The sequence below is a fragment of the Zootoca vivipara genome, chromosome 10, assembly GCF_963506605.1.
Source record: "Zootoca vivipara chromosome 10, rZooViv1.1, whole genome shotgun sequence".
NCBI classification, from domain to species: domain Eukaryota; kingdom Metazoa; phylum Chordata; class Lepidosauria; order Squamata; family Lacertidae; genus Zootoca; species Zootoca vivipara.
In genome coordinates this window covers 7,945,028-7,969,589 of record NC_083285.1, presented here as the reverse complement: position 1 = coordinate 7,969,589, position 24,562 = coordinate 7,945,028, and the positions used below count along the sequence as shown (strand labels likewise).

The 24,562-nt window shown below is 46.1% G+C and overlaps 1 protein-coding gene across 2 annotated transcripts in view; it reads right to left on the bottom strand.

Moving 5' to 3' along the window:
* ERGIC2 (ERGIC and golgi 2) overlaps window positions 1-24,562 on the bottom strand; it is a 31,512-nt gene that overhangs the window by 5,034 nt on the left and 1,916 nt on the right. For both annotated transcript variants that reach the window (XM_035126508.2, XM_060279401.1), the window contains exons 2-11: window positions 22,248-22,320; window positions 19,957-20,102; window positions 18,398-18,506; window positions 14,856-14,902; window positions 13,649-13,719; window positions 12,513-12,553; window positions 10,746-10,847; window positions 5,816-5,911; window positions 4,047-4,102; window positions 477-575 (exon numbers count right to left, since the gene is read on the bottom strand). In XM_035126508.2, the coding sequence (XP_034982399.1) occupies window positions 477-575; window positions 4,047-4,102; window positions 5,816-5,911; window positions 10,746-10,847; window positions 12,513-12,553; window positions 13,649-13,719; window positions 14,856-14,902; window positions 18,398-18,506; window positions 19,957-20,062 (727 nt within the window). In that variant the 5' untranslated portion in view covers window positions 20,063-20,102; window positions 22,248-22,320. The remainder of the gene's footprint in view (window positions 1-476; window positions 576-4,046; window positions 4,103-5,815; window positions 5,912-10,745; window positions 10,848-12,512; window positions 12,554-13,648; window positions 13,720-14,855; window positions 14,903-18,397; window positions 18,507-19,956; window positions 20,103-22,247; window positions 22,321-24,562) is intronic.

Sequence of the window (24,562 nt, the reverse complement as noted above, 5' to 3'; positions counted from 1 at the left end):
AAAGTACCTATTGAAACAAGACTCCCCATTTGGGAAAGAAACAGTTGCAGACACCGATGTGATTTAAAAACAAGCAAAAACTTTCATAAAGGCATAAAAGGCTCACCCAGAATTTAAATACACTTTAGTCTTTATATAAAATTATAATATTTGCATTGTAGGGCTGCCCAGAGCTTCTTCTCTGGATGATATTAAAATGACTGAAAGATAGGCACGAAAATCAAGCACGCAATAGGAAATAAAAACTGTAAAGTAAGGCTTAACGGAACATTTTATTTAAATTTTCTTTAACTGCCTTTCGATATTGCTTCAACTCAGGGCAGTTTACAGTCCATGCAATTGAGAAAAAATACCCGCCCCCCCCCCAAAGAAATCACATTCTATTAAGAATTCGGGGAACATAAATAATGTAAGAAGACATTGCCAAAAATTGAACAACATGAAAGATCCTTTTCTGTGAGGTGAGCGACACTTACGATCTGATGCAATCTTTTCAGTGCCATCTAAAGGATTGATAACCCCTGTGATGAGCTCCCCAAAAGACAAGTGATCTATCCTGTGGGAGAAGTTGTACGCTGAAAAACAGAACGTGCCAAAAGCCGCAGAGTTAGCAGTGTTGCTTAGCTTCCCCCCCAATAGCTGCCGTTCTGTTTCAAGTTATGTAGTCCCTGAGAATTCCACTCGAAGCCAAACAACTTCTAAAAGCTAACTTCAAGCAAGTAAGGCTTCGAACTACCTTTTCAAAGTGTATTTTAAAAGGTTTATTTAACCCCCCCCCCCAGCCCCGCACAAAGCGACAACCCGGAGTCAAAACACAGAGCTCAAGCGTGCGCAGTCTTCCAGAATGCAAAAATGGATGCAAATATTCATGCTAACGTCAGACTTTGTCCTTGTCTTTGTCCATTGAGTTTTCTTGGCAGGGAAACTGGAGTGGCTTGCCAGTTCCTTCTCCAGGTGGATCATGTTTAGTTAAAACTCTCCACTATGACCTGTCCATCTTGGGTGGCCCTGCATGGCATAGCTCATAGCTTCTCTGAGTTATTCAAGCCCCTTCGCCACGACATGGCATTGATCCATGAAGTGCTCCCTGGAAGGACAGATCGTGAAGCTGAGGCTCCAATACTTTGGCCACCTCATGAGAAGAGAAGAATCCTTGGAAAAGACCCTGATGTTGGGAAAGATTGAGGGCGCTAGGAGAAGGGGACAACAGAGGACGAGATGGTTGGACAGTGTTCTCGAAGCTACGAACATGAGTTTGACGAAACTGCGGGAGAGAGTGCAAGACAGGAGTGCCTGGCATGCTCTGATCCATGGGGTCACGAAGAGTCGGACACGACTAAACGACTAAACAACAACAACAACAACATCAGACTGCTTATAAGGAAACAGAGGATTTGACAAAGACTTACCGCAAGCAGGGTGGTCAAATAAAGAAAGAAAGACTAAACAACACAGCAGACATTGTGTTTCAGAAAATTAGATGGCCCAGTTCAGTCTGAAACCGTGGATGAGAGTCAACAAACTGAAGCTCAGTCCAGATAAACAGAGGCACTGTTAGGGGCTGGTTCCTTAGACCAGATGTCTGGGAGCTCGCCTGCTCTTGATGGGGTTACACTTCCTCTGAAGGAGCAGGTTCGTAGCTTGGGGGTACTCCTGGATCCTCTGCTATCGCTCAGGTGGCCTCAGTGGCCCAGAGGGCCTTCCATCAGCTTCAGCTGGTGGCCCAGCTACACCCCTATCTGGACAGGGATAGCCTAACTACTGTTGTCTATGCTCTGGGAACCTCAAGGTTAGGTTTCTGCAACTTGTCATATGTAGGGCTGCCTCTGAAGACAGTTCAGAAACTTCAGCTGGTGCAGAATTCAGCGGCCAGGTTGCTCACTGGAGCAAGACGGTTTGAGCATATTACACCGATCCTGGTCCAACTGCACTGGCTACCAATTTGTTTATGGGTCCAATTCAAAGTTCCGGTTTATACCTATAAAGCCTTAAATGGCTCAGCACCGCAATACCTCAAGCACCGCCTCTTTCCATATGAACCTACCCGGACCCTGAGACCATCTTCTGAGGCCCTCCTTTGTGTGCCCCCTCCTAGAACGGTTTGGAGGGTGGCACCACGAGAACAGGGCCTTCTCTGCAGTGGCTCCCCATCTGTGGAACGCTTTCCCCAGGGGAGTTCGCCTGGCACTTTCAATATATACCTTTAGGCACCAGGCAAAAACATACCTTTTTAACCAGGCCTTTGGTTGACTTGATTGACATCCTATGCCCTTTTAAAATGTGGCTCTTTTGGGAGGGTGTTATTGGGTTGTTGCTTTTATTTTGATTATATACTTTGTGGTTTTATATTTTGATATTATTTGATTTTATTATTAAGTAATAATCAGGTCTTTCCACCCACAGCTCCCTCTTGTTCCCCTCTACGAAATTTCAATGTTATGGATCACCGTTATTAAAACAGGTGAAGGAGTTTACCTGGTTTCATTTTAATCCAAAGGTCAATGACCACACAGAAGATGGAAGTTGGGTAGGTGGATTATTAATGGAAGGAAAATACTAATTGATTACAACCATATATGGAACGCAAGAGGGATTCAACAAGAACTTATAATTTTCTTTACGGAGTGCTTGAAAGAATAGACTGTGTGAAATACTGGGATGATTTGTAACAGTGCCAACTAAAGAGAGCTCTAGTTCTGAGTTATGATGGTTTTGGTGAGACACCAGCTCGTTAAAAGAAACAAGGAGATGAACACTGAAAGTAAGTCAGAAGTCGCGGCCGGACTTCCTTCTGCTTTCGGTCTCAGAGAGGCAAAATGAAGCTGTGACACAGCTAGAGATGAGCTTTCGAAGCAGGGGCCATGTTGAAGAAAACTGACTGGTCACAACATGAAGGAAATGAAGAAGGTAAATAAATATTTCACACAGCTACAGGATATAACTTCCTTCTGCAAATTAATGGATTTGGATTTATTAAACACGGTCGAAAGTCTTCACATCAGTGACTGCTACAACAAAGGGTTAAGATTGTGGAACTTGGGTTAATTAAGAAAATTGGCGCAGGATCAAGGAATAACATCAACTCCTGATAGCCAGAACACGGGAAGTCATCCAAAAACATTTAATTCAGAACTGTTTAATTGACTCCTTTGATGGTATGTTATTTGGTATGATTTGGCGTTGTATTAATGTGGCCTCCACTGGATTATTAATGAAAAATTAATTTAAAAAACAAGTTGGGTAGGGGGTGGGCAAGGGAGATTTATCCATGAAAGAAGGGAGGGAGGGAGAGGTGTTCATCATCACACACAATGACACACACACACACACACACACACACACACACACACACACACACACACACACAAAGCCAATATTGTGGCACCTTAGTTCTCAAACGCCTTGGTACTCAAACAATTTGGAACCCAAACACTGCAAACCTGGAAGTAAGTGTTCCGGTTTGCGAACTGTTTTGGGAAGCTGAACGTGCTCTGTTTTTAGTGCCACGCTTCCGTTTTTAGTGTTATGCACAGGTCTGTCTGTTTTTGCTATTTATTTTGCGTTTTTGTTTTTGCGGCTTTTTTGTTTTGTCTCTGTGACTGTGTGGAACCCAGTTCAGCTACTGATTGATTGATTGATTGTGTGACTGCAGTACATTGTTTACTGCTTTCATTTGACGGATCAATGGTCTCGCTGGATAGTAAAATTCATGTTAAATTGCTGCTTTAGGGGTTGTTTTTAAAAGTTTGGAACGGATTAATCCATTTTGCATAATTTCTATGGGAAAGCGTGCCTTGGTTTTGGAACGCTTTAGTTTTGGAACAGACTTCCAGAATGGATTAAATTTGAGAACCAAGGTACCCCTGTATCTGTTCCACAAAACACGGTGTCAGTGGTAGCTCTAAACTGGTCCAAAAGAAGCAATCGGAGCTCTTTGAATGCGCCACATCGCAGACGGAGTATTTCAAAATGTTTTTCTTCTAAACACTTTTTTTTTGCCCAAAACATCTCATAGCTATTCATGCAAGATCACAAAAGGGACTCACATTCATGGCTCACAAGGGCTGCCAAGTGTGCATGGCCTCTTGGGTGGGGAATTGCCCTAAGGAGAGAGAGAGAAAGAGGGGGAGGGAACAAAGTTTCAGAATCAAAAGGATGCGATTAAGAAGGGCAAACTTCAATAGGCAGTTTATGGACTTTTCAGAGCAATGCACCACTTACAAGGGGACACAGCCAGTTGGAGATCAGCCCGCCTGGAGATCGCGAGAATGGCTAGCCCCTGGTGTATACAGAAGAGCAGCAGGCAACCGAAGACCTAACATTGCTCCGTGGAGCCCATGAAATAAGTCTATGTTCAGGTCTATGTTCAGTTTTGTCTAGCGTTCAAAGTGCATGGCAAGACTGCTGCTAGATGCTATTAATGTAATTTGGTGTAAGCGTTTTAGGAATCTGGCAAATGAAATCTTCACTGTGCCTGGCTTGTTAGTGGACTTGAGCCCCATATGGCACAGCCCACACTCTGCACAGGGGCTGAAGGAGAGATCCCATCAGATGTCAAGGAAATAAACTACCTGTACTACCTGACTTTTAGAAGACATATGAAGGCCGCCCCCCTATGGGGAAACTTTTAACAAAAAATGTTTCACAATTTTTAATGTGCTGTAAGCCACCCAGAGTGGCTGGGAAAACCCAGCCAGAGGGGCGAGGTATTTATTATTATTAATTATTATTATTATTATTATTATTATTATTTGTTTATTATTATTTTTATTATTATCAGCTGCCTGAGCTGCCCTCTGTCAACACAACCACTGGATACAACCCTTAATGCAATTGTTCTGTCAACTTGCCCAACAGAATGATCCACCAACTGCAGCGTACTGTTTTGGAGGTTTACCAGACCCCACCAAGCCAATTTTAGGGGGTGGGGGTGGGGAAGCCCTGTAGTGCTAGTGAAGTCCTTGCCCAGGTTTCCGCGAGCAGGACCAGTTCGTCAACTCCTATCCCAAGGGCTTCACAGGTAGAGGGAGATATTCAAAACGTTTAATCTTGAGAGGAGAAGGGCTTAAAAAAAATCAAAAGCAGAGTTATGAAAAAGGGGGGGTCATCTCAGGGTCATGGCTTTGAGCCCCATGTTGGGCAAGATTCTTGCATTGCAGGGGGCTGGGCCAGATGAGGGAGGACACAATCATAGCTCAACTGGTTAGAGCATGGTGCTGATAACGCCAAGGCTGCAGGTTTGATCTGCCTTTGGACAGCTACATATTCCTGCATTGCAGGGGGTTGGACCAGATGATCCTCATGGCCCCTTCCAAGTCTAAAATTCTAAGATTCTATGCATTTGCTTCAAGGGATGCGGATGGCTCTGTGGTCTAAACCACAGAGCCTAGGGCTTGCCGATCAGGAGGTCATGGTTTGAATCCCTGCAATGGGGTGAGCTCCCGTTGCTCAGTCCCAGCTCCTGCCAACCTAGCAGTTCGAAAGCACCCCAAAAGTGCAAGTAGATAAATACCTTCCTCTGGCGGGAAGGTAAACGGTGTTTCTGTGTGCTGCTCCGGTTCGCCAGAAGCAGCTTAGTCATACTGGCCACATGACCTGGAAGCTGTTCGCCAGCTCCCTCGGCCAATAACGCGAGATGAGCGCCGCAACGCCAGAGTCGGTCGCGACTGGACCTAATGGTCTGGGGTCCCTTTACCTTTAGACATGCATATGATCTCACAACTGATCTGTCCATCATAAAGTGAAACCCCCAACATGCCGATAAAGGAGGGAGGGGTTGGTTTTATAGTGTTTTCAGTAAATGAAATGAACATACTTGCCCACAGTTATGTGAAAGTTCCCTGCTACTTTATTAACATACAGCTGCCCATGAATTCTGCACGCATCCGGAGGCTGCAATGACTTGTCCTCCCTGATGGAAGAAGGAAAACAAGTTACAGCCATGGAAAACGTTACTTTTCACGCACCGCAGGCATTTCTGTGTCACTGTGGCTGCTGTTGCTGCTGCTGCTGCTCTGCCAGGGAGTGTTTGGGAGGACTGCTCCCCCTGAGGCCCACTTCCACCTGGGGCTTGGGGCGGGTCCCCCACTCCTCCACAGCTTTTGGGGCTCCTGGGAGGCCTGGAGCATCGGTGCTGCTGTGAGTACTGGAGGGACTGCTCCCCCTGAGGCCCGCTTCCACCTGGGGCTTGGGGCGGGTCCCCCACTCCTCCACAGCTTTTAAGGCTCCTGGGAGGCCTGGAACATTGCTGCTGTTGCTGCTGCTGCTGCTCTGCCAGGGAGTGTTTGGGAGGACTGCTCCCCCTGAGGCCCACTTCCACCTGGGGCTTGGGGCGGGTCCCCCACTCCTCCACAGCTTTTGAGGCTCCTGGGAGGCCTGGAACATCAGTGCTGCTGTGAGTGCTGGAAGGACTGCTCTCCCTGAGGCCCACTTCCACCTGGGGCTTGGGGCGGGTCCCCCACTCCACCGCGGCTTTTGGGGCTCCTGGGAGGCCTGGAGCATTGCTGCTGCTGCTGCTCTGCCAGGGAGTGTTTGGGGGGGGCTGCTCCCCCTGGAGCCCACTTCCACCTGGGGCCCGGGGGTGGGACCCATACTCTACCACAGCTTTGGGGCTCCTGGGAGGCCTGGAACAGTGCCGCTGCTGCTTTTCTTGTAATTCTGATGTGTTTGTAACTTTTATTGTTTTTGGTTTTTGTTTATCGTTTAGTTTGTTAGTTTGTTTTCTGTATTGGTTTTAAATTCAATTTTAAGGGGAGGGGTTAATTTTAGTTTGTAATTTTCTGTCTTTGTATTGTTTTATTGTATTAGTGTTTTCTGTATTGGTTTTAAATTTGATTTTAAGGGGAGGGGTCAATTTTAGTTTGTAATTTTCTGTCTTTGTATTGTTTTACTGTATTTTTTGATTTACATAGGTTTTAGGGAGGGATTTTTAGTTGGGTGTGGGAATCTGTTAAATTTTAGTGTATTTGTAATTTTTATTGTTTTTGGTTTTATTGTGTTTTTCTTTTGTTCTGTTCTTTGCTGTTTTTTACAGAGGTTTTATTTTGTTTTTAAGGGGAGGGATCAGGGCTGCCCGGGAGGGGGTCCCAGCAAGCAAAATGGCTGGGGCAGATTCCACAGGGGGTGATGCACTGGGACAACCGATCTCAGTGGTCACGGGTAGGAGGAGGAGTTACGCTAAGACCAGACCATGTCATTACCGAGGAGGCAGACTTAGTCGTTGTCTGAGGACTATCCCTGCCTCCGGGTCTGGTCCTGACCGGACAGATATTGGAATCAGCAAGGGATACCCACATGACCTAAAGGTGCTGCTGTGCAATGCCAGGTCGATGATGAATAAGACCACTGCCATTCACGACCTGATTGTGGATGGAGGATTTGACCTGGCATGTGTGACAGAGACCTGGTTGGATGAAGCCGATGGGCCCGTTCTTGGCGCTGCTTGCCCACCAGGTTTCTCTTATGCACAGCAACCCAGGCCATCTGGGCGGGGAGGGGGGGTTGCAGTGATTTTTAGGAAGTCATTAGTTTGCACCAGGCGTCCCATTGGTAAGACTGAGTTTTCTGAGTGCATGTTCTGGAAGTTGGGCAATAGGGGCAGTACAGGATTCCTTTTGGTGTACCGACCTCCCCGCTGCACCAAGGATTCCCTGCCCGAGCTGCTTCAGGTTGTGTCGGATGTGCTCCTGGAGACACCTAGCTTGGTTGTCTTAGGGGATTTTAACATCCATGCCGACACGACCTTACAAGGAGTCGCTCGGGACTTCGTGGAAAGCATGGCCACCATGGGGCTGTCCCTGAATAAGTCTGGCCCAACTCATAGCCGCGGACATGCCTTGGACTTGGTGTTTACCTCTATGGATGGTGGTGATCTGACATTAAGTAAAAGCGAAACAAAAGAAGTGCCATGGTCAGATCACTTTCTGGTGCAACTGGACTTCTCCGCAACCCTTCCCCTCTGCAGGGAGGTGGGACCGATTCGGATGGTCCGCCCCCGCTACTTAATGGATCCAATTGGCTTCCAGAGAGTGGTAGGGGATGTTTTATCCCATGTCGATGGCCTTTCAGCTGATTCCCTGGTGGCCCGCTGGAATGCGGAGTTAACCAGCGCTATTGACTGTCTGGCTCCGAAGCGCCCTCTCAGATTGCATGGAGCCCGGACAGCCCCGTGGTTCTCCCCGGCGCTGAGGGCGATGAAACAGTCGTTGAGACGGCTAGAGCGCCGGTGGCGGAAAACTCATTTTGAATCAGACCGGACACGGGCTAGAGCTCAACTTCGAGCCTACCAAGTGGCAATGGCGACGGCGAAGAGGACCTTCTTCGCCGTCTCCATCGCATCTGCAGAAAACAGCAGCAGGAGACTCTTCCAGGTGGTTCGCAATTTAGCGGAACCACCTGCTCCATCCGGGCCCAGTACGGGCCACATGATCTCCTGCAATGATTTTGCAAAGTTTTTTGCAGATAAAGTCGCTCAGATTCGGGAAGAGGTAGACTCCACCGTGGGAGCAGGGCCGGGGCGGGGGAGTGCTAGAGTCCTGTCTAGTCAAGTTTTGTGGGATCAATTTCAATCTGTTACCTCCGAGGATGTGGACAGGCTGCTTCGACGAGTGAAACCAACCACCTGTCTCCTTGATCCTTGCCCATCCTGGCTTATAAAAGCTAGCCGGGAAGGGCTGGGCGATGGGCTTCGCGGGTTGGTAAATGCTTCTCTCCATGAAGGAGCCTTCCCAGACCTGCTGAAAGAGGCGGTTATTAAACCGCTTCTTAAAAAACCATCTTTAGATCCGGCCAATATGGCCAACTATCGCCCAGTCTCAAATCTTCCATTCTTGGGCAAGGTGATTGAGCGAGTGGTTGCCGAACAACTTCAGGCACGCCTGGAAGAAGCGGACCATTTGGATCCCTTCCAGTCAGGATTCAGGCCTCATCATGGGACTGAAACTGCCTTGGTCGCACTGGTCGATGATCTCCGGCGGGCTAGGGACAAAGGTAACAGCTGTTTCCTTGTTCTGCTGGATCTCTCAGCGGCTTTTGACACCATCGACCATAACATCCTTCTGGACCGTCTAGAGGGCTTGGGAGCTGGGGGCACTGTCATGCAGTGGTTCCGCTCCTTCCTCCTGGGCCGTGTTCAGAAAGTGGTGGTGGGGGATGAGTGTTCAGACCCCTGGGCTCTCACTTGTGGGGTGCCTCAGGGTTCTGTCCTCTCCCCCATGCTTTTTAACATCTATATGCAGCCGCTGGGAGAGATCATCAGGGGGTTTGGGCTGGGTGTCCATCAGTATGCTGATGATACCCAGCTCTACCTCTCTTTTAAATCAGAACCAGTGAAGGCGGTGAAGGTCCTGTGTGAGTGCTTGGAGGCGGTTGGAGGATGGATGGCGGCTAACAGATTGAGATTGAATCCTGACAAGACAGAAGTACTGTTTGTGGGGGACAGGAGGCGGGTGGGTGTGGAGGACTCCCTGGTCCTGAATGGGGTAACTGTGCCCCTGAAAGACCAGGTGCGCAGCCTGGGAGTCATTTTAGACTCACAGCTGTCCATGGAGGCACAGGTCAACTGTGTGTCCAAGGCAGCTGTTTATCAGCTCCATCTGGTACGCAGGCTGAGCCCCTACCTGCCCGCTGACTGTCTCTCCAGAGTGGTGCATGCTCTAGTTATCTCTCGCTTGGACTACTGCAATGCGCTCTACGTGGGGCTACCTTTGAAGGTGACCCGGAAACTACAACTAACCCAGAATGCGGCAGCTAGACTGGTGACTGGGAGCGGCCGCCGAGACCACATAACACCGGTCCTGAAAGACCTACATTGGCTCCCAGTACGTTTCCGAGCACAATTCAAAGTGTTGGTGTTGACCTTTAAAGCCCTAAACGGCCTCGGTCCGGTATACCTGAAGGAGCGTCTCCACCCCCATCGTACTGCCCGGACACTGAGGTCCAGCTCCGAGGGCCTTTTGGCGGTTCCCTCACTACGAGAAGCCAAGTTACAGGGAACCAGGCAGAGGGCCTTCTCGGTAGTGGCACCCACCCTGTGGAATGCCCTCCCACTAGAGGTCAAAGAGAACAACAATTACCAGACCTTTAGAAGGCATCTCAAGGCAGCCTTGTTTAGGGAAGCTTTTAATGTTTGATGGATTTCTGTATTTTAATGTTTGATGGATTTTTGTATTTTAGAATTTCTGTTTTGTTGGAAGCCGCCCAGAGTGGCTGGGGGAACCCGGCCAGATGGGCGGGGTATAAATAATAAATTATTATTATTATTATTATTACCCGTTCTGCTATTTGCAGTACTGGCAAACAAACGGCAGAAGAAGCCAAAAGTTGAACTCCTCGGGAGCCCAGAAGGATTCTATTGCCATTGTTGACAGGAAGAAAAGAAAATGGCATGCTTGATTTGATTTCAGAAGCAAAAAGGGACAAAAGGCCAACAAGGACAACATCCAGGGAGAATGTCCTTACAGGCCTGAGCTATCTTGGAATAAATGTCAGAATTGTCAAATCGCTTCCTTTCCCTGCCCTTTAAGTTCCTCAAAAACGCATTTAAGAGCCACTGGAACGGCAGCATTGTTTTTTGTGGGGAGGAGACGATAGACGTGCAGATAGCCTGCAGATCATGTTGATGGCAATGGCATTTGCCTCTGAAGAAACATGCATAAGACCACATGTATATCATATATATTTTTTAATTCCCCTGCATATAGTAAATGCTCGAAGCAAAGGATGAACTGCAACCTGCAAACCCTTACCTTGGTGGCAGTGCCGTCGAGGCACTTTTGAGAGCACTTTTAAATATTATGTCTTGGAGGGAGTGTTCTTCCTGCAGCCGGCTCTGAATTATCTGCAGCATCCTGCAATTCAAATGGACAACGGAGAAACAACTCAGCAGCGTAAAGCAGGGCCCAGCCCTAGTCCTATGAAAATTCCTGTTATATTCACAGTCGACATGCCTTGCTTTGTCTTTTACCTTACCAGCCGCACTCAGCTGGATTTTATATTTAATAAAAAAATTCCTTCAGTAGCACCTTAAAGACCAACTAAGTTTTTATTTTGGTATGAGCTTTCGTGTGCATGCACACTTCATCAGATACACTGAAACAGAAGCAACCAGACCCTTTATATTTAATGTTATAGTTGTATTTGTTGTATTCTATGTTGTTGTGCAACAGTTGCCTGTTTGATCTTTTATATGTGCTATGGCTATATGGCTAATGCAATAAACTTTTGATTGATTGAACTCAGCAGCGTAAAGCAGGGTTGGGAAACCCACGGCCTTCCAGATGTTGTTTGATGCCCATCCTTGAGTCCTAGCACATCTGGAGGACCACAGGATCCCCACTCCATGTGTGACATGGATACAATAAAGCTGTACAATATTTAGTCATCCATACACAAACACACACAAGATACTGGCTACTCGTATTATTTGAGAGCGGCAAAAATTGGAGGCAGGAAGAAACCTTCAAAGTTGCATCCAAAAGTCACATGAGCAGAACTCCACCCAGTCTCAAAAAAAGCCTCTCTGGAGGGTCGTGTCCCTGCCCACCCGCCCCCAAAGCAGGGAGGGCTGTGTTGCGTGGGGCTACAGCACAGTTTTTGCTGATGCAATATCCCTCCGCCCAATTTTGGGTGATTCCCAAACTTGAGCCCCATATCACACAGCCCACACCGTGCAAAGACACTCTCAGCACCACCGTATGTTAACAAAGGAGCAAGGGAGCCCTTAAAAAACACAGTGCTTGGAGGCAGGCAGTCAAGTCAATTCAAAATGATCACTGGGAGGAGCGCAAAGAAGAAGCGCCATGGTGCATCTGCAGCGGTTCAACCGGACGCCTTCATCTGCCTCAGCTGCAGCAAAACATGTCTCGCCTGTGTCGGTCTCTAGAGCCACAGCAAGCGCTGAAACCTCCCAAGAGCTTGACCTCACCCCAAAGGCACACTCCTCCCTTGTCTTCCGAGACAGAGGGGGGGCCAATCAACCAGGGGGGTTGGAGACCAGCACTTTGTATTGGGTAGCCAGTACAGCTGCTTAAGAACTGGTGGGATGTGCTCTATCAGACTGGTTCTAGTCAACAGCTGTAGACCGAACTAAGCGAAGTTTCTGAGCTGTTTTTGAAAGGCAGCCCCACAAACAATGCGCTGCAGTAGTCCAGGGATGAGCAACCTTTCACCCCCAAATATGTTGCAGAACTCCAACTCCCATCAGCCCCAGTCAGGGCAGCCATGGGTCAAGGATCATGGGAGTTACAGCCCAGAAAATTCCGGAGGGACGCAGGTCTTCCCAACCAGGAAGTAGACTGATCTATGATGACTGCGGCCGCCTCCATTTGCAGAAATTACACAGCAACAATTAGCGGTCACTTGAACTGCAGAAGGCCCCTAAGTGCATTGTGAGCCATTAGCTGTTTATTTTTATTTCTTAGTTTTAAGTGGAAACTTGGGGGTGGTCAAATTTAAACACCCACCCTTATTCGGCCTGCTTACATACACTGTATTGCACCTGTATTATTTCTTACCTTTGCCACTCTCTTTGCAAAGGACTGAGTTCAAATATTACCTGCAACGGAGAAGATCAACATTCAGTGAAGCGTTCCGCAAACCAAGCAAAAAATAAAGAATGCCGTGTTAATTTCACACCCCGTGTAAATATCTTGATTTTCCAAAGAGCAACAAGAAAGATTTAAAAAGAGATGGTCGCAGATTTGAAACTGGTTTTGTATCCCTCACATTACTAGATTTTATGATTTTTTTAAAAAAAAATTATTTTAAGAAATGGAAAATGTTCAGCCCCACAGCAACGGCCGATCCTCAAATGGAAGTAAACTTATCCCAATGCATGAACTTGCCTTCAATCCATGCTATTCTTGGCGTTCTTCACCTCCCCCATCCCCCAGTCTAAAATAGGAACTATAATATCCTTGGAACAGGGACTTTTATGGTACTTGGTAAAGCAGTGTTTCTCAAACTCGGGTCCCTTGCTGTTGTTGGACTACAATGCCCATCATCCCTGACTACTGGTCCTGCTAGCTAGGGATAATGGGAGTTGTAGTCCAACAGGGGACCCAGGTGGTGCTGTGGTTAAACCACTGAGCCTAGGGCTTGCTGATCAGAAGGTCAGCGGTTCGAATCCCTGTGACGGGGTGAGCTCCCGTTGCTTGGTCCCAGCTCCTGCCAACCTAGCAGCTCGAAAGCACGTCAAAATGCAAGTAGATAAATAGGAACCGCTACAGCGGGAAGGTAAACGGCGTTTCCATGTGCTGCTCTGGTTTGCCAGAAGCGGCTTTGTCATGCTGGCCACATGACCTGGAAGCTATACGCCGGCTCCCTTGGCCAATAATGCGAGATGAGCGCGCAACCCCAGAGTCGGTCACAACTGGACCTAATGGTCAGGGGTCCCTTTACCTTTACCTTTAGTCCAACAATAGCAGGGGGAACCAGGCATCATGCATACTCTCTAAGGTTCGTTCATCCATCTTGCTTTACACACCTAAACCATGTGCACAGGGCCTCTGCGAACGCCTGTCACACCATCTGCTACTGTGGATCTTTGCCCAGGCTCATCAAAATGAAAGTGGTTTTCTATGCCCCTCCACATTCGAAAACAAACTGGCGGCTAACCGTATCTTTTATGAATAGAAGGGAGCGAACTTACTGGTTCGTAAACTAATCCATCTGCAGAGGATACCATTGTCTCTGCCAGATCTAGAACATCGGCCCCAATATCTGTTGCAAAAAAAAGTCGAAATGTTAAGGCAGGCACGTAAGAATAAAAACAGGCCTGTAAAACTGGCACACCTACAGCTCTTTTTCTAATGGTTTGTCTTGAAAAAACATCAGATTTTCTTCCTTCTGTCTCTTAAGGAGATCTCGGTTTGTCACAGCGACCTTTGGCGCCGCACATGTGAAAAATGGGGAGTTTTTTGAGCCGCCCAATTGCAACACCTCAAGTGACATGTTTCTTCCTAATGAGGACTTCGTAAATGTCACAGTCCTTCCACAAAAGCAAAGCATTGCATGGTTTGTTGCTACAGACTGCTGTCTGCATTTCTGATAAGGAAAAAAGGTCAAGCAAATCTTACAATGCATATTAGTTCAGGAGAAGGCTGCTGCAAAGTATATTGGCATTATTTCAGCTCATTTTGCTTTATATTAGCTCCAATGTGCAATTCTATTTTTCTTTTTCTTCCAAAACTGGGTTGGTTATTTCCCCTTTCCCTCTTCCAAGTAAAAACCATAATAGTTAGAGGCAATAGGAAAAAAACACAAATGTCTTATTATCTAAATTTGTATGTAAAGCTGAACTTGGTCCAAAGCATTAGTAAATGAGGATTTATACCCGAGAAAAAGCAGAAAAGTCATGTTTGCATTGTGAATAAAGGAATGTCTGGACTCAGAAATATGGAAAGCACTTGCTCTGAGCAGACGTACCACCTTAAGTTTGTTTTATAGAAATATGGGGCAGTGTAATAAAGTACCAGAAAAAGTAAATCCACACATTTTATTATAATCCATTCCAGTAAAACTTTACGGATATTATTACATAGATCAAGAAAACTATATATAATATGTTTCCATTATTATTATTTGTTATATTCTTAACATCACTTCTTTTGGCTTAATATTTAATAAAAAGGAAAAAGGAAATGTGTGTGTGTGTGTGTGTGTGTGTATTTAAAAAAGAAATTAATGATAAAATTAACATCCCTGTGTCATGAGGTAAATGATCACACAGTCCCGGGAATACAATTTTTGGCATCAACTCTTGTTTTTGTGGGTAATAGAAAGTGCCCTCCTATTAATGTAACAAAAACAGTCATTTCAAACTGAAAAAATTAACCGCATTGCATGAGAATACTTACACTGACACTTCATTGCGACAGTAATGTCTATATTGATTCTTAATTTGCTAGGGGGGAAAAGAAGACACAGCATGTCAATTTCACAAAAGCTACATGAGATTGCTGTAGAATACAGTCGCACCTTGCTTGCCAAACGGAATCCGTTCCACAAGTCCATTCGACTTCCAAAAACGTTCAACAACCAAGGCGTGGCTTCCGATTGGCTGCAGGAGCTTCCTGCACGCAATCGGAAGCTGCGTCGGACGTTCAGGTTCCAAAGAACGTTTGCAAACTGGAACACTCACTTTGTGGCGTTCGGGAGCCAAAACGTCCGACCTAGAATTCTGAACCAGAAGGCTAAAGGCAGATTTAGAGAGGCAAAAGAATGGTAACAACAACTCTGGGCAGCTTCCAACAAGAGATTAAAGGTAAAGGGGGCCCTGACCATCAGGTCCAGTCGTGTCCGACTCTGGAGCTGCGCCGCTCATCTCGCTCTATAGGCCGAGGGAGCCGGCGTTTGTCTGCAAACAGCTTCCGGGTCATGTGGCCAGCATGACAAAGCTGCTTCTGGCAAACCAGAGCAGCGCACGGAAACGCCATTTACCTTCCCGCGTAAAAAGACATTAAAACATCAATTTAAAACTTCCCTAAAGAGGGCTGCCTTCAGATGTCTTCTAAACGTCAAATAGTTGCTTATCTTCTTGACACCTGATGGGAGGGCATTCCACAGGGCGGGCGCCACTACCGAGAAGGTCCTCTGCCTGGTTCCCTGTCACTTCCCACATGTTCGGCCTTGCTCAGTTTGCACATGATGCTGCATGCAAACCACGAGCTAAGTCCCTAATCTCCCAAATCACAGTTTGTAGGATTCAAATGATTATGTTTGGGCTATCTCCCACGCAAGTGCGGTGAACATTTCATGACTGCAAAGTATTGTATTCCTGCTCCTCTTTCAAATTGCTGTTTGTGAATCCTGAGTAAAGAACATTCTGCTTGGTGCTCTATTTATGTCCAGTTAAAATGCCGATCATTTTGCACTCGAGGCCAATGACTACTGCAAAATCTCACCTTGGCAAAGTATTTCTCCTCGCAGAAAGCCTCAATTAAGCTATCTGAACGGGAATACTTATAATTTGCTTCACTTCTGCTTACATGCACACCATAGCTGCCAAGTCTCCTGTTTTCCCCGGGAAATCCCCGTTTTTCCAGCTGTTCCTAGCTGAAAAAACGGATTTTTTTGTCGTCCCCCCCCCCCGGTTTATTCTGGCGCGGTGGCCATTTTGGAACTGGGCAGAGCATGCTCAGAAGCAACTTTTGATGCTGCTCTGCCCAGTTCCAAAATGGCTGCAGTGCGACTTCTGGCACGGCGGCCATTTTGGAACTGGGCAAAGCAGCATCAAAAGTCACTTCTGAGCATGCTCTGCCCAGTTCCAAAATGACGGCAGCGCTACTTCTGGTCTGCTATTTCCGGCCCGGTCCCTTATTTCTCTGACAGCAACTTGGCAGGTATGATGCACACCCACAAGAGGAAGTAAGGTAAGGAACCAAGTATGCATTTCTATTTAAAGCAAGACATAATGTCTCTACACACAAACCCCAGCACCGGATAAAAGCGGTTATATCTACGAGTTGAACAGACCCAAGTTACCCGTCTGAAGAAATCGGAAGAAACTCCTATGAAAGTACCTACATTCAGTAGGTGCATAATACTGTGAACTATCGCAGTGCTTCTTAAAGGGTTGGAAGGAATATTGAAAGATATGCAGAACCTCGGATAAGGTGGTAAGGCAGAAACACTTAAAATACCCTTCTTCTTTTATATAAGGAACAGGAAGTTGAAGCAAGTCAATAGATTTCGGAAGGAGCCCCCGCATTTAACTGAGAAAACAAGGCAAGATATAGGAATAGTTCACCTGGGACTTCTTACCAAGGGGTACAGCATCTCAAAATTTCCAGGCACCTCCTGCTCATTAGACTGATACTGACACCAGCCAATTATCTCCATGACAACAAAGCCAGGGGCCAAAATGCACAACAGCGATTATTTGCCAAAGCATTAAGATCACATCGGCCTCCAACAGAGAGGCAAGATGCTGATGACTCCCCAAAGGGATGCACAGCAGGCAAACACGAGGCAAAATGTGCTCTGATCTAAATATTATTATTATTTCTCATTTGGGAGATGCAAGGCAGGCTACCCGTTAGCTATGTTTAAGAGACTGGGAGCAAGTCGCGGGGTTGTATGCTCTCCTCCCATCGATTACGAATTCGTTGCAAGCTTTAACGATCGTTAAAGCACCGGGATTAACCATGGTTAACATGAACCTGGGTTGGGCCATAAACAAGAATTGAAGTCAGGGCTTCAAACTGCTCAAAAATCCAAATGGTAAATAGACGTAAAGCAGATTAAAAACCCTGCACAGAATGAAAAGGAATGAAAAGCTGATTAAAAATGGCATGAAAAGTGTTGGGGGAGATAATTTTATAACCAGGATGGCCACCACTGAAAGGACTCTTTCCCCAGTGGTTACCAAGTGGAAAACTCCCAAACTTTTTTCAAAGAGGGCCAGATCTGATAAAGTGAACAAGTGTAAGGGCCGGCCACAGTTGTTGACCTTTTTTTAGACAATTTTTCTCCTAAATTGTTGAGCTTTTTTAAGGATTTTACCCCAGGACATATACTGCCACAGGGGCATGATTTATTTAATGAAGGGAGGTTGATAGCCGCCCTGAGCTCGCCTATGAGGAAAGGAGTTTTATATTTTTATACATTGGTTTTATATTTTGATTTTGTCCTGTGAACTGCCCTGAAACCTCCGGGTATAGGGTGGTATATATAATCAATCAATCAATCAATCAAAATAATAATAGGTAAATAAAGGTGAAGTCTTGTGGGAAAGGGCAAGGAGACTTCCCCTTTGAGGGGAATGACTGCACAATCCTGCAGGCCATTTTTAACTCTTAGCCATGGCCATGTTACACCTAAGTCTTTGCAGCAAATGCATAACTGCGAGAACGTGCAAATCCAATGGTGTCAGAATTTTAAATACTAAGTGCTGGTATATACCGTACATTGCCCAACCAGCATGGCAGCTGTTTCTGAAAGGCAGGAAAGCACATTAATTCCTACTGATGTGACCAGCAACCTCAAGGGCTTAGGGGATGGATTTGACCACAAGCTCAAGGAGAACGTTCACATTAGAGGTAACCAAATCAATTGTCATGTGATTCCTTCCTACAGACATTACTGAGACGGCATGGAGTTCAGCCACATAATGACTCTCACTGCCAGAGTTACATGAATTATCCCCAGGTAACTGGTCACATCTGTTGGACTCTGACTAAATGCCATGCTTCCTCTCCGCAATTCTTCTTGCCCCAGGAGATAGGTAATAATTTTGTTTTTCAGCTTCTCAAGCAGCTGGGCGTTGCTGTTACCAGGGCATCCTGGATTCAAATGGAAATCTGAACGCTATCGCCTTAGGGCAGCCAAGGTGTTTTTAGGAAGCGTAAAACAGCATGCAAGCAGCACAGGTTTGAAAAGCAAACGAGCGAAAAATTACCTTGTAAAATCTTTATCTACTTCGTATTCATATTTCATCCAGGTGTCTCGATAGACCATAAACTCCATTATGGTTAAGAGAGCCATCGTTGTAAATGCTATTAAAGAAACTGGAAAGAAAGAAAGAAAGAAAGAAAGAAAGAAAGAAAGAAAGAAAGAAAGAAAGAAAGAAAGAAAGAAAGAAAGAAAGAACTAGCATAAATACAATATCCATTGAATTTGCAAGGAGAAAAAAAGGCAATGTGGAACACACTTTCTACTAAACACATTAATATATTAAGCCAGTGATGGCGAACCTATGACACGCGTGTCAGACGTGACACGCAGAGCCCTCACTTCTGGCACATCGGCCCCATCGGCCCATTCGCGCTGTTGTTGGCTTTTTAACCCTTTCTGTGCTGTTTTTTTCTGGCGTTTGGCAGACTATGATTGGGTGTAACAGCGCTCGTTTTTTAACCCGTTCTGTGCTGGGTTTTTTGGCGCCTTGGCAGGCTATGTCGGTGCAGTGAAGGTATTATAGGTCATTTATTTCTGTTCTCTTCCCCCCCCCAAAGCAAAGCAACTTTTGCACCCCCCAAAAAACCTCCAAAACTTTGGTCAGCAGCTCCCCCCCCAAAGCTCAACAACTCTGGGCACTTTGTGGTAAATAAAGGGTTTTTTGGTTTGGTTTGGTTAAATAATTAGTATTAAATAATCAGCGTCACTGCTGAAATTCCTCTAGCGACAGAGAGGCAATCATCCCCCAAGGTGGTCTGCTCCCACTGTCAAACATCTGCCTTACAGACAGGAGGTTTCTCCTGATGTTCAGCCAAGATCTGCTCCCCTGCAATTTCCAACCATTTGTTCTCGTCCTTAACCTTCCCTCTGGAACAATGGAGAACAAGACCGCTCCACCTTCTGCATATCTGAAGATCACGATCATGTCTCCCTTTAATCGCCTCTTCTCTGGGCTAAACATACCCATCCCTCATCATACTTGGCTTCTAAATTCTTCACCCTTCTGGTCAGTTTCCTCTGGACCCGATTCTCTTTGTCAATGACAATCGACCTCCAAGCCCCGCAAGGCCTGTGCCATTCTGAATCAGCACAACAGGAACATGGCTACTAACAACAACATTTGGAGGAAGCAGCAATTTTTGAAGTTAAGGCACCACATTTAAAATACCATTACATATAAGCCTTTTCATCCAAGAGTGTTGACCCAAATCTGTAGGGTCATTTACCCAAATCAGGGGTCCTCCAGAGAATGAGAGTCATGAGAACTTCTGACTCTAGTCAACATGGGGTAGAAGAAGAGGGAGAAATTGGGGTGCAGTTCTGAGCAGAACCCATTTGGGCCACGGGGCGTCCATGAACTTTCTCAAACCATATTAAAACAGCACTGGCATGTTTATTTAACGTGAAGTTATAAAATCACTGTGCAACAGCTTGCTCTTTTCAATATTTGTAATCTTTTTTATTTTGCTAATGCAGCTTGGTGGAGCAAACGATTCAACAGTGGCCCAACTTTGGTTGAACGCAATTCTTAAAAACTGAAATTAATCTGCCAGCAGGGCTTACCTGTTCCTCCAGTTGCCGTGGTCTCGATGTAGCTTTCAGGGACTTTAGGAAAGGCATCCAACTCCTTCATTAAATTCAAAGTCTTCTTCCGATTCAGTCGCCTCATCTTCAGCAGATTCCTCAACGCCTTCCTTCATATATTCACTCTGTATTTAAGAGAGAAAAGCCCAATGGTAATAAAATTGTAATTTTTAAAAAAATGCCCCTTTTGAGCTTCTCGACATTCCCTACCACAACTGAAATGAGGTGGCAAGATGAGCAGAAAACTCTCCAGGATTTTAATAACCCCAGTTCTATAAAATTACTGAAGTGAAAAGGCACCCTACCCTAGGATATCAGGCATCAGCATTAACTGTTATTTTCTTGGCTGGCTAAAGCAACTACGTATCAACATTTGCAGCGTGAAATTAAATCAAGATTAAGTCTGTTTTCGAGGCATACGCCAACCTCACGCTTTTTAAAATCTCCTGCCAATGTCACTAATCTCTGTTTCACTTGAGAGTCCATGGCCCTTTTAGTAATAAAAATGGCTATGGAGACTTAACATTTTATGGGTCAGCAAAAAAAGCATCACGTAACCTAGCTCAATAAAACACGACTTAAGATCCTGGAAACAGATGCTGCTATTTAACTATTCCCACCACTCTGTTGCCCTTGAGAGACTCAACAAAGCTATTGTGATATTCTTCCTGCTTACAGGTGACACCATGACTACAAAGTACAACTGTGAGTGCAAATCAGGAAAAGCTGAATTTGTGTGTCAACGTCAACTAAAAAAAGTTTCCTCTTCGAGTGTAAACAGATACCTGGAGCTTATTTGCTCTGACAGCCACATTTCTGGAATCATTCACGGAAGTCCCAGTTTTCTTTTCACCTGCCAGTTATGCTGACCTTTTTCAGTTATTCCAACCTTGACATCTAATGAATATGGCAGAATAATATTGAACCTAGTGCACGTACTATGAATTTGTCCCTACAGCTAGGGACTTCTTCCCAATTGTGGAGCCTGTCTGGGGGGAAACAACCCAGAGAGGGTTGGCTGCGGATGAACAGCAACCACAGCAGAAAGGTTAAGCACTGCTTTTCCCCACCTGCTCAAGCGTTCATGTTACCAAGCAAAGATGGATTTAGGAACACTTGTTAACCAAGATCAGCCTTCCTCAAATTCAGGTGCTTTTGGCCCCCATTCGAAATTCGCCAGGCACATTTTGTACCTGGCGATCAGCCACTTGCGACCATGTAAAGCTGCCCGGGCGCCTGACGTCTCCACCACCATTCCTGGGGATTCCTGTAGAATTCTACCCGTTATATTTTATCTGCACAGAATGATTTCCAGAAACCATAAAGTTGCATTGAGAAATACAACGTTCAAGCCATCTGACCCCAAAATGGCAAGTAGGCATTCCATTTTGGCAACTGTAACCCTGATGGCGCTGTGGGTTAAACCACAGAGTCTAGGGCTTGCTGATCAGAAGGTTGGCGGTTCGAATCCCTGCAACGGGGTGAGCTCCTGTTGCTCGGTCCCAGCTCCTGCCCACCTAGCAGTTCGAAAGCACATCAAAGTGCAAGTAGATAAATAGGCACCACTCCGGCAGGAAGGTAAATGGCGTTTCCGTGCGCTGCTCTGGTTTGCCAGAAGCAGCTTTGTCATGCTGGCCACATGACCCGGAAGCTGTCTGTGGACAAACGCCGGCTCCCTCGGCCTTTAGAGCGAGATGAGCGCCGCAACCCCAGAGTCGGACACGACTGGACCTGATGGTCAGGGGCCCCTTTACCCTCTAACCCTGGTTTAAGGAGCCATTCAGCAACTAACTCATATATCTGAGTTTCTAACTGCTTCTGGCAATTCCCCTCCACCAACTCTGACCATTGAACATGTTCGCTATTCCTGGTGGGAGTCAGAATTCAACCTGAGGACATCAGGTAAGGGGGTGGAGTTAACACATAGCTCTGGCCAGAAGATTATATCCTGGCAAAAATATTTAAAAGGGTTGGTTTTTTTTTACCATAACTTGCATTCAGGCACTTATGAAACAGCTACGAAGTCTCCCACATTATGCTGTTTTAGACTTCACAACCGAAAAAGCTTTTAAAATACAAAGTGTGCCATGAATTATGTAAATTCCACTACTATTTGCTTTCCCCATTTGCAGTTACCAAGCTGGGCTTAAAATCATTTCGCTGGACGTTTCCCTGGAAATTCAAACACATTAAAACGCAAACACAATTCCACTTGTGAAAGCACAGTTTTAGAAAGAAAGAAATTCATTCTAGCAAATGAACAATCTTACCTTGGCCTTCAGTTCCCCTGGCAGTCGTTATTTGTATTGCAGAGGTCGTGCAACAGGATAATGAGTAGAGATGCTGAAAGGAAGAGACTAAGGTCATGAAATGAACTCTCAGGAAGATACTGTTTCCATCACCCCATTGCATTTTGGAAACTTAATTCTCTTTGACAGCATAGCCACTGGAACCGGAAAGGTGCTGCAACTTATTTGGGCACTTGGTAATGTTGAAATTGGTTGGAGTCAGAGAAGGCTAAATAATGCGAAGTGAAAACCATTTTTTTGGGGGGGAGGGAAATGAAGCAGGTCAAAAGCACAAAGATGGGTGCTAAAATATTTAATAAATGGACAATGCAAGTGAGAGAAAAGGAAGAAGAGGCTAACTAAGATGCAGAAAAGCTGAGATATTTCATATTTTAAAACCCACTATTTTGGCAGGGTTCTGTTTACACTAGAAGTCTATCTGCAATGAAATGCTTTTATATAGACGGAATGGAATCCCATGTGGTTGTTAGGTATGGAGGGGCAAGGGGGGGGGGGGAAATCACTGACCAATCCGCAGTGCACCTATAATCATGAATTACAAAGCTCCCACCTTCCCAAGCATTATTTTTAGTGCAGGATGGAACAGAATCCATCCTGGCACCAAATACACTGCAAAATTCTTCAATGTTACCAAATCCCTGGTATTTATCTAATGGGCATTAGTGCAAGTCTCCAGAGCCTGTCTTCTCATGCAAGGGGAAGTCCCTAACGCACCGAGGGTTTGAGACCCACCAGGTACCCCCACTTGGTTTAGCCGTTCCCGGGGTGTGACCACTGTGTTGCATGCGGACAGATTCTAGGAGCCACAGGTGAGAGCTGAGGGTCCCCTGCCAGAGGCATTACCCCTCTTAAAGCTGAATCCTAGATACTGCAGGGAATGAGTGGCTTTAAAAGGGGGCAGAAATGAAGCAGCATTCTAAGTAAGTATTGCCTAGCTGGACTCTTTGACCACATGACACCGCTTTGCCAAGCTTAACAGAAACATAAATGTAAGAAGCCGGTAGAACTGTTATTAGAGAAAGGCTCTGATCCGATTCAAGTTAGTCATAGCTTTCATTAAAAGCAATAGGATTTAAATTGGCTGTGACTCACATGCTCCATTGGGACACAATCGTGGCTAAACTTAGCAGGCCAAAGAGGTTTATTCAGTAGCCTTTTTCCTTCCTGTTCTTTCGAAGCAAACTGGGATCACAGATCAGAGAATTCTCAAAGGAGTGTAATTCCAGGGCCGGCCCTACGGCCAGGCTGGGTGGGGCAGGGCGCCCGCCCGCCACATAGCTGCGCCCGCCCACCCGCCGCAGAGCTGCGCCCGCCCGCCGCGCTGGGAAACGGGGCGGGGGCGCTGGAGGGATCTGTCGCACCACGGCGCCAAATATACTTAAGACGGCCCTGTGTAATTCATGCCCTCTTGCACATTTGCTGCAAAGCATTAAATCATGTGCTAGTTTCCACTGCCCTGGTGCACGGGGACAACTGACTCCATAACTCACCCTTAGTTCCACTACAGCAGCAGCCACGGGTAGCACAAAGCTGGAGAACAGATCTATGCAGTTGAGGGCTGGGGCAAGGGCATAGGTGGTGGCAATGGCTCTGTCACCCTAGCACAGGGGCAGGAAACAGGCACTACTGGGACTCCAATTCCCATCAGCCCCAGACAGCCTGCCCAACGGTCGGGGTCAGGGATGATGGGATTTGAACTCCAGCAAGACTTAGATGCTAGCGTCCTCCAGCCAAGTTCAGGACAGGAGCCAACGCTTGCTACCGCTGGCCCTACAGCAGAATTAGGCTGTAAATTCCCACCAAGCACAGGAACTCTCTTCCTATCCCTGGAAAGCATTTGGGAAAGAAGCCATTTTCGTGTAGTGAATTCAAAAAGGCAACATTTTAATGGATTGGGCGCATGCTATACTACTGTGTTCAAGTGCCCAACCATAATTACAATGTGAGCTTGTTAAAATAAACAGTTCTGGACATTAACTTTTCAACGTCAAACAGGAATCCTGTTCCGCAACCATCTTACCTGTCTCCCTCCTCTGCCACTGCAGCCTATCAGAAGCTGCCAAATTATCCTTAGCCACCTATCAGATCAAGCCAGATAGGAGGAAATGTGCCTGTCACAGGCACCCAGGAATTCTTTTTTTCATTTCTCTCTCTCTCTCATCTATTGCTCAGTACTCTACCTAAGACTCCAATACTGTACTGTATTTAACAAGAGACCAACTCACTACTCCTTTAGCAAGCAAACAAAGTATTCTTTCCATCTGTCAAGTAACCAA